The sequence below is a fragment of the Diceros bicornis genome, chromosome 7, assembly GCF_020826845.1.
Source record: "Diceros bicornis minor isolate mBicDic1 chromosome 7, mDicBic1.mat.cur, whole genome shotgun sequence".
NCBI lineage: Eukaryota > Metazoa > Chordata > Mammalia > Perissodactyla > Rhinocerotidae > Diceros > Diceros bicornis.
The window spans coordinates 75,795,407-75,805,994 of record NC_080746.1 but is presented as its reverse complement, the minus strand read 5'-3'; the positions used below and the strand labels follow the sequence as shown (position 1 = coordinate 75,805,994).

At 40.2% G+C, this 10,588-nt stretch overlaps 1 protein-coding gene across 1 annotated transcript in view; it reads left to right on the top strand.

The window, feature by feature from the left end:
- The first annotated feature begins 427 nt into the window (after positions 1 to 427).
- Positions 428 to 10,588, top strand: part of SAAL1 (serum amyloid A like 1) — a 33,875-nt gene continuing 23,714 nt past the window's right edge. Inside the window, exons 1-3 of the mRNA XM_058546089.1 lie at positions 428 to 585; positions 1,945 to 2,058; positions 9,152 to 9,235. Coding sequence (XP_058402072.1) covers positions 454 to 585; positions 1,945 to 2,058; positions 9,152 to 9,235 — 330 coding nt within the window. The 5' untranslated portion in view covers positions 428 to 453. The remainder of the gene's footprint in view (positions 586 to 1,944; positions 2,059 to 9,151; positions 9,236 to 10,588) is intronic.

Here is a 10,588-nt window from a genome sequence, read left to right as displayed (position 1 = left end):
GACTTTTGTCTTTCCCAGGATTCCAACGACACCTGGGAGAAGAATGAGCCCCTACAATGTCTTTAAGTGCAGCAACGGTGTCCAGAAATCAGAGGTCCGTGATGTGGCGATTCATTATCCTGTTCTCTGCCCCACTCCCCAGCCTCCGGCCCTTGCCATCAAGCTAAGAGCTCCTGGAGAGATGGAATATCTAATCCAGTGAGGGTGACAAATAACAATTATGGATATGACTGTGCCTGGGTCCTGGATAGGGTGAGGTGGGGGAGATAAGTCGTCTGCGCTTCCAGGCCTGATGGGCGTACTGGGCTGGCTCTCAGGCCGGCCGGACTCCGGGCAGCAGGGGGCGCTGTGGCGGGAGCCGCGCCGGGCGCTCCGGGTCCTCTGGCGCCAGGAGGCCTCTCGCCTCCTCCGGCGGCTTCCGGCGCGGCTCCTGCGTGCTGGTGGCGGTGGAGCATGGACCGAAACCCCTCGCCGCCGCCGCCGAGGCGGGACGAGGCCGAGGAGGAGGTGGCCGGGGGCGACTGCATAGGGAGCACGGTCTACAGCAAGCACTGGCTCTTCGGCGTCCTCAGCGGGCTCATCCAGGTGTGGAAACCGGCGCCTGGCGTGGGCTCCCCGCCGTCCCCTGACCCCCCCGGCCCGGAGCCGCCGTCCCCGCGGCGACCCCTCCCCAGGCCCGCGCGGCGCGGCCTCACGCCTGGCGCCCTGGCCGCCTCCGTGGACCCCCAAACTGCCGGGAGCCCCTCCCGGTGCCCCTCAGCACAGAGCGGGGTATAATGGCAGGGATGCTGGGGTGCTTGCTGTTAAAACATTTTACTTTTGCAAAATTTCAAAAAATATATTACTGTTTAAATACGTTGTTCAGGCTTTTGCTCCTCATCGCCACTGTGGTTTCCGAAGGTCCTAAATTATCTATTTCATGGACTGTTATGGTAGTAGAATAAATGGTGATTTGGGAGTCATACAGATCTGATATCAAAAACGCGACTTCATCACCTACTAACTGCGTAATTTGGGGCAAGTCACCCAGCCGCTCAGAGCCTCAGTTTCTTTCTTAATTTCTATAAAATGGGATGATAATACCTTTATTGTTGTATATAGGGTTCTTATGTAGGTCAAATAAGACTATAAGGGCCACAGAGTGCTTGCCATGGTGTTTGGCTTATAGGAGGCTCTCGGTAAATGTGCCCTTTCTTCTCCCCACGTCTCCCTGATTTCCCTCAGTCCATCTTGGGCCTCTCCAGTCCATCTTCTACACTGCTGCCAGAATAATCTTCAAAAATATGCTGTCCTTGGAAACTCCCGGTAGTTCCCTTTGCCTACAGGAGGAAAATTCATATTCCTTAGCTTGGAATCCAGGGCTCTTTGCAACTTCTCCAGCCTCATCTGCCAGTGACACACTGTGTTCCATCAACACTGAACTGCTTACCATTCCCAGAACATGCTAGGCCCTTTTTTAACTCTGAACTCATACTTTGTGTGCTTTTCTTCCGTTCTTCACATGACAAACTCCTATTCTTAGAGATTTAGCTTCAATATCATCTCCTAAAAAGTTTTCCCTAACTTCTCCCAGGCATAGGTCTTTGGTCCATCATTTTTGCGCCCACAAGTCTTTGTCCACATTCAGTTGAATCACTTAGGCTTTTCTCTTGGACTTATCAGTATATATGGCTTTTCCCCACTAGATCCTGAAGTGCTTGAAAGCAAGACATTAAGTCTTGTTCATCTTCATCTTTCTACCCCAGTGCCTAGCAGCAGTATTTACTCCGTGAATGTTGAATGAATAGCTCTACCCAAGGAACTAATTTTTTGAATGAGGTTTTAGTAAGATAAGATACTTTGAGGATAGGATCTTTGTGACTTCTACATGATTGTGGGATAATGTTACCTGGGAGTACTACAGACAGCTTTTATTCATCTCTGTTGTTCCTTCTGTTTCTGAAGATTGTTAACCCTGAAAACACCAAGTCCAGCTCAGATGGTGAGGAGCAGCAGATGGAGCTTGATGAAGAAATGGAGAATGAAATTTGCAGAGTATGGGATATGTCAATGGATGAGGTATGGGGTTGCAAACAAAACTGGAAAGACTTGGGTAAGGACGTGGTGAATGGATTTTTTAAAAAAGGTTCAGCCCTTAAGTCTCTGGAGAAAGACTTGATTGTCTGTAATCACTCGTATATATGGTACAGGGGATAAGGTCCCAGGAGCTATAAATACTTAACTTTTGTCTTTGAGGGTAGAGGATCTGAGCTCTCATTAGGTTTGGGCTAAATATATAGTTCTCATGAATGCTAGAACACTTGTAGCCCAGGAAAGTTCTAATACTTATCTACCTGAAGAGAACGCTGGCCTCGTATTTGAGAGCAGGTTAGGAGTTAGGACCACTGGTGTACAAAGATTAAATTAGAAGGAAAGGACAGGAGGAATTATGTGTATATAATTGCAGTAGTAATATTTTGACATTTGTGTTGTACTCTATAGCTTGAAAGTATTTTCATATATGTTATTCCATTTGATCTTCACAATAACCCTGTGATATAGGTAGTATCCTTCTTTTTTTTTTTTTTTTTTGGTGAGGAAGATTAGCCCTGAGCTAGCATCTGTTGCCATTCCTCCTCTTTTTGCTGAGGGAGATTGGCCCTGGGCTGACATCTGTGTCCATCTTCCTCTACTTTATATGTGGGACGCCTGCACAGCATGGCTCGATAAGCCATGCATAGGTCCACGCCCTGGATCTGAAACCACAAACCCCAGGCCGCCTAAGTGGAGTGCACAAACTTAACCACTATGTCACTGGGTGGCCCCGATAGTATCTTTATTTTATAGACAAGAAAAGAAGCAAAAAGAGATTGACATACATAATCTCTCGTTTTGTTACTTGGACTCTTGCAGTAGATACCTGATTAAAACCCTTGTTTTAATCTCTTTCACTGCCCTCTGTCCTCTACCTTGCCACCTGTGTTATCTTTTTCCTAAAACATGGATTTAATTGTATTTTTCTCTTAAAAATTGTCAGTGGCTATTCATTGCCTTCAGCCATTTTTTAAACAGCTTTATTGAGCTATAATTGACCAAAAAAAACCCTGCATATACTTTGAGCTGTAATTGACATACAAAGAACCGCAAATATTTGAAGTCCAGTTTGTTAGTTTTGACGTCTGTATGTGCATATGAGACCATCACCATAATCAAGATGGAGAACATATCTGTCACCCCCCAAAAGTTGATGCCCCTTGCCCTTCCTCTTGCCCTTCCCTGCCTCCACCCTCTCCAGGCAGGCACTGATCTAGTTTCTGTCACTTCAGAGTAGTTTGCATTTTCTAGAGTTTTATATAAATGAGATTGTATTCTTTTTTTGGAGATGTCTGGCTCTTTCACTCAGCATCATTATTTTAAAATTCATTTATGGGGCCAGCCCCCTGGCTTAGCGGTTAAGTGCGTGCGCTCCACTATTGGCGGCCCTGGTTCGGATCCCGGGCGCGCACCGATGCACCGCTTCTCCGGCCATGCTGAGGCCGCGTCCCACATACAGCAACTAGAAAGATGTGCAGCTATGACATACAACTGTCTGCTGGGGCTTTGGGGAAAAGAAAGAAAGGAGGAGGATTGGCAATAGATGTTAGCTCAGAGCCGGTCTTCCTCAGCAAAAAGAGGAGGATTAGCACAGATGTTAGCTCAGGGCTGATCTTCACAAAAATAAATAAATAAATAAATAAAATTCATTTATGTTGTGTATATCAGTAGTTTATTATTTCTTATTGCTGAGTGGTATTCCATTGTATGTGTATACTGGGATTTATTCATCTGTTTACCCGTTGATGGATATTGAGTTGTTTACAATTTATTACAGATAAAGCTGCTGTGAACATCTGTGTATAAGTCTGTATGGAGGTATGCTTTCCTTTCTCTTGGGTGCATACCTAGAGTAGTATGGCTAGATCATGTGGTAGGTGTATGTTCAACTTTTTAAGAAATGGTTAAATCGTTTGCCAGAGAGTTTTTTACCATTTTACATTACTACATGCAGTGTGTGAGATCCAATTCTAGTTCAGTTTCTCCTCATCCTCGCCAACACTTGGCATGGTCAGTCTTTTTAATTTTAGCCATTCTAAGTGTGTAGTGATTCTCATTGGGATTGTGATTTGGTTTTCTCTAATAACTCATCATGTTGAGCATATTTTCATGTGCTTATTTGTAATCAGTGCAGTGCCTTTTTGATTCTTTTGTCCACTTTTTAATTATGTTGTTTTCATATTTTTTCATATTATTTTTTCATATGTTTTCATATTATTTCATAAAAGTTTTATAATTTTAGGTTTTGCTTGTAGCTGTGTGATGCATTTTAAGTTAGTTTTTGTGTATAGTGCAAGGTGTGGATTGAAGTTCACTTTTTTTTGCATATGGATAGCCAGTTGTTCTAGCTCATTTGTTAAAAAGACTATCCTTTTCTTTACTGAATTGCCTTTGCACCTTTGTCAGTGCTCAGTTGTCCGTATGTATACATGTGAGTCTATTTCTGGACTGTCTTCTGTTCCATTAATGTATTTGTCTGTCTTTACATCAATACCATACTGTTTTCATTATTCTAGCTTTATACCAAATCTTGAAATCAGGTATTATTAATCCTCCAACTTTGTTCTTAAAGTTGTTTTGGTTGTTCTGGGTCCTTTGTATTTTAGTATTAATTTTAGAATCGACTTGTCAGTTTCTACGACCAGGCTGCTAGCTTTTTGATTGAGATTGAGTTGAATTTATAGATCATTTGCGGGAAGAATTGACAAATTAGTTATGATGAATCTTTTGAGCCGTGAACAAGTTAAATCTTTCCGTTTATTTAGGTCTTCTTTAACCTCTTTCTGCCAAGTTTTGTAGTTTTTAGTGTATAGGTCTTCCACATTTTTTGTTAGGTTTGTTTCTGAGTATTTCATATTTTCGGATGCTATTGTAAATGGTATTTTTAGAAAATTTCACTCTGTTCACTGCTAGTATATAGAAATACAATTGATTTTATATATCGTATATCCTGCAGCTTTGCTAAATTCACTTAAGTTTTAGTACCCTTTTTTTGTAGATTTCATTAGATTTTCTACATAAATAATGATGTCACTTATGAATAAAATGTTTTACTTCTGCTCTTCTAATATGAATTCCTTTTATTTCTTTTTCTTGCACATTTGCTCTGGCCAGAACCTGCAATATGATGTTGATTAGAAGTGGTGAGAGGGGACGTCCTTGTCTTGTTCCTGAATGTGGAGGGAAAGCATTCATTCTTCTACCGTTAAGTATGCTGTAGCTGCAGATTGAGAAAGTTCCCTTCTGTCCCTAGTTTGTCGAGAGTCTTTCTCAGGAATGGATTTTGGATTTAAGCTTTTGCTAAGTCTATTGAGATCATCATGTGGTTTTTCTTTTTAGTTTGTTAATATGGTGAACTACATTGATTGATTTTCAAGTTGCTAAAATCTTATTTTAAAAAATTTGCATCTGTGTTTGTGAGAGATATTCATTTTCTTGTCATTGTCTGGTTTGGTACCAAGGTAATTCTGTCCTCACAGAATGAGTTGGGAAGCTTTCCTTCTTCACTTTTCCAGAAGAGTTTGTCTAGAATTGATATTATTTCCTCCTTAATATTTGGTGGATTTACCAGTGAAGCTCCTGTCATAGCTTGGAGTTTTCTTTGTGGGAAGATTTTTGGTTTGTTGTTTGTTTTTTAGTTTTGTGTATTTATTATTTTTTTAAAAATAACAGTTTTATTGAGATAGAATTCACTACTATAAAATTCACCATTCATTGGTTTTTAGTATATTGTGGGAAAGACTATAAATTTAATTATTTTAATAGATGTAGAGCTAATTCAGGTTATTTTGGTAGTTTGTGTTCTTGAGGGAGTTTATCCATTTCATCTAAGTTGGCAAATTTATTGGTGTAAAGTTGTTCAGAGTATTACATTATTGTCCTTTTAATATTTGTACAGTCTGTAGTGATGGTACCTCTCACATTCCTAATATTGGTAATTTATCTCTTTTGTCTTTTTTCCTTGATCCGTCTGGCTAGAAGTTTACCAATTTTATTGATCTTCACAAAGAATCAGCCTTTGGTTTCATTGATTTCCTCTATCGCTTTACTATTTTCTATTTTATTGATTTCCACTTTGATCTTTATTATTTCTTTTCTTCTTACTCTGGTTTAATTTGTTCTTCTTTTTCTGATTTCTTAAAGTGAAAGTTGAGGTCATTGAGTTGAGACCATTTTTTTTTTGTGAGGAAGCTTGGCCATGAGCTAACATCCGTTGCCAATCCTCCTCTTTTTGCTGAAGAAGATTGGCCCTGAGCTAACATCTGTGCCCATCTTCCTCTATTTTGTATATGGTACGCCACCACAGCATGGCTCAATAAGCGGTGCGTTGGTCCACAGCTGGGATCCAAACCTGGGAACCCTGGGCCACCAAAGCAGAGTATGTGAACTTAACCACTACACCACTGGGCCAGCCCCCAAAGCCAGCCCCCAGAGACCATTCTTTTTTTAATATAGGCATTTAAGCATTATAAATTTTCCCCTAAGTATTGCTTTAGTAGTATCCCACAACTTCTGATATGTTGTGTTTCATTTCTTTTAGTTTAATGTACTTTCTGATTTTCCTTAATTTTTCTTTGGTTCATGGGTTATTTAGCAGTATGTCATTAGGTTTCAAATATTTGGGAATTTTTCAAATATCTTTCTGTTACTGTGGTCATTGAACACTCTGAATCCTTTTAAATGTATTGAGACTTGTTTTATGGCCTAGAATACAGTCTGTCTTGGTAAATGTTCCATGGTCACTTAAAAAGAACGTGTATTCTGCTGTTGCTGAAGTGTGGAGTGTCTTATAAATGACAGATCAAGATGGTTAAGAGTATTTTTCAAGTTGTCTTTCTACTTGTTCTACAATTATTGAGAAGCTGTGGTTTAAAAAGAATCTTTTTTTTAAGAAATAGATGCTGTTTTCCAAATGAATCTTAGTGTGGAATCCTCAGATATAAAGTAGATAAACAGAGCTGCTGTTTGAATGAGGTTGTTGGTGGAGGGGAGGGTCATGGTCTTGGCCTCCTCTTCACCCTCTTAGGGAAGCTCTTGAGGCACCTCGAGAGAACTGAGCTCTCCACCAATCATTGAGGTGTCTGGCATAAAGGCCCTCCAATGAGACTACATTTCAGCCCTAGCTCCTACTGCTTAATGCTTGAGCAGGAACAGAGCTACTTTCTGCATTTTCCTGCATTCATGCTCTGTTCATGGCACTCTCTGCCTAGAATGGCTCCAACTGGCAAAATCTCATCTTTTATAGCCCAGCTTAAATGTCATCTCCTCTGTGATGCCTCCCCAGACACTCCAGGCAGAGTTCATCTCTCTCCTGTGCTCTCATGGAAACTGTTCACTCTGTTGCATAATACTTATCAAGTTATTCAGTGATGGTTTTGGGCCTCTGTGTCCCTTGATAGATTTAGGTTCCTTCTTGTAAAAGCTTAATGTCACCTCTTCAAAGATACCTTTTCTGATCATCTAAAGTGGACCTCCTTATCTTGGATTCTAGCACACACCATCTTGTTTATTTTCTTCATAGCGCTTAGAAATTATGTAGTTTAGTTGTTTATGTATTTATTGTTTGTTCGTCCCATTAGAATGAAAACTCCATGGGACTGAGACCTTATCTAATTTGTTCACTGATGTGTCCCTAGAGCCTAAGACAGTGCCTGTTACTTAGGTTTTTCAGTAAATATTTGGTGAAGAATGAATGAATGAATACCTGAGAGGTAGCCTGGTATGGTGGTTAAGAGCATGGCCTCAAGTTAGACTCCTCTGGGTTCAAATCCTGGCTCTGTTCTACTGGTTGCATAATTTTGGGCAGGTTGCTTACCGTAGCTTTTAAAACCTCAGTTTGTTTATTACTGTAATAGTGCTAGTACTAATAACTGCTTTATAGGGTTGTTTTAAGAATTTAATGAGATAGTATGCAAACCATTTTGCTATGCCTGACATTTAATACTTTTCAATAAATGTTAATTGCCATTATTATTTTTGCTGTTGATATTGTTAGGCCACCTTGTGCTTCTCCAGGAATTGTTAACTCTCAGTAAATAAGTAAATCCCTGTATGCTACAAAGAGTTGCCCACATGGCAAACAGTTTGATCACTTGGGGTGGAGAGCATCTGCTACTGTGACTTTCTGTTTGGAGTGTATCTTTGAAAACATTGTTTTTTCTGGCTGTGGTCTCTTCATAAGTACAGTATGTCTCCCAGTCAGCGGTCTCATGCAGGTTGTCTTGGTTTCAGCTGCTTTGAAGATTACTGCCTCTCTCTTTGAGATGCCCCCAAGGGCCTTTCAAAGTGAATTTTCACGTAAGCCATGTAGCCTGTGTTTTAAGTTAAATTATCCCAAATATACGCCTCAAGTTTGGAGGAAATCCTAGGCATTGGACAGCCAGAAACTTAGTTTTATTTAAATATTTTACAGTACAGATCTCCACGGGTAACTGATTTAGTTTTGGGGCCTACATTTCTCGGTGAGATGGGGGTCACATGTCCACTCCAGGTGCATTCCCCTGTGTGGTCTGTCCTTTTAGTTGTGTGGACCAAACAATCTAGGAAGGAAGGAGGAAGCTGTTGCAGTTACATTATGATCAGAATTCTTTTCCACTGAGGATTTTGAAAACACAAGTTCTGACTTGGGGCCTGACCCAGTAGGAGTTTTCACCTGTTTCCCTGTTGTGTTTTAAGCTTTTGGAAGACAGGAATTATGAGTTTTACTCTGTTTCCTGATCCTCAGCTTCTAACATGGTATGTGGCAATCAGCAAGTGTGCTTGAATGAGATAATGAGCATTCCTGGTGGTAGAAGAATCATTAAGGCAGAAAAGGGAGGACAGTCCTTTGGAACATCATAGTTAAAGCTGATTTGTTTATGGAATTGTTCCATTGCCTTGGGACCAGATACCACAAAGACTCTCTAATGTTACTTTTCTCTGTTGACACAATTCCTAACCTTATGGGTTTTTTTTCTCTTGTGCCTGAAAGGAAGTATATATGGAATTAAGTTTTTTGGGTTTTTTTTATGGTTGCCTAAGCTCTGGGGTTTAAAGAGGAATATTCAACATCCAAGTTAATGATCATTTTTATTTTCAGGATGTGGCTTTATTTCTCCAAGAATTTAATGCTCCTGACATATTTATGGGAGTGTTGGCCAAATCCAGATGTCCTCGATTAAGAGTAAGTATGTACATTTCTAAAGCCTTCCTCTTTGGAGCAATAATAGCAGATAGTATATTATTTTTCTCGCTTTAATTTTATTGCTGGCTACAAATCAGTCTGCAAATGTTTATTGACCATTAGATACTAGATAATGGGCTATTTAAAATTATTAGAGTCATAGAATTTTAGATTTGGGCTGGACTAGGGAGATTAATACTTTCCTTTAACAGTTGTGGAAACCAGATTAGCACAACCGAAGTTACGTCGCTAAGATGTGGCAGAATAAGGAACAGTGCCCAGACGTCCCATTGCTCAGTTTATTGGTCTTTTTTATTTATAAAATCCTCCACTGCTTAAAAACTTTCATTCTGAATTCAGCTTATTGCTCAGGACTGTCCATAATCTGAATCTAATTCATCTTCTGCAGCATAAAATCTCCACTGCAGATGGTCCTTCTGATTTAGCCAGGTCTATCTGCTCCTCCTCTCAGGAGCGTACTGTGATCATCAGCACCCCCTTGCCTCCCTTTGTCTGCCTTCCGTTCCTCTCAATCTTCACATCAGTTATTCCAGGTAATATTTTTCTTCCAAGTCTTCCCGAAGAAGTAAGCTCCACTGGCCATTGCTGATAGTAAAATTCCCAAAACAATTATCTGTACTTCTCATTTAGGTTTTATCTGTGTTCTGTGCTTTAGTACCATTTAGGTTGCCATGTGACATGCATATCGTGGGTGATTAGTAAATATCTGTTAAGTAATTATAATTATGAACAACTGTTACTTACTGAGTATTTGATTTTACTCCCCTATGAGGTAGGCGTTTATCTGCACTTTATAAATGAAAGAACTAAGTCTCAGGCTAAGAAATGTGTCCAGGGTCACACCAGTAGGAAAGAGTGGAGCTTGGATTTGAGCCTAGACCTGTCTGACTTCAGTATAACTAACCACCGTACTGTACTGCCTCCCTTTCTTTGAGTTTATAAAGTGGAGAATTCTGTATTATACTTTTTCACCTTGAATGTTGAATTAAAATTCTATTTAGTAGAATGCTCCACCTGAATGGAGTCTAACGAACCACTTTTTCTTTGGCTCGTTATGTTAATATTATAAAGATTTGACAGTTATATGACTTTTCTCCTGGATTTTTCTAATTTAAATATATTAACTCAGGATTAGTACTTAAAGAAAATAAGCTTATGTCAAGAATGACTCCTTTCTGAGTTAGTCATATCATTACATATGTCTGTGAGCCACAGCCTGTCTACGGCAATGATTCTTAGTCTTGGCCACACAGTAGAATCACCTAGGACATGGGCGTTCAAACTTCAGCATATCCCAGAATCACTGATTACTGGGCCCACTCCCAGAGTTTC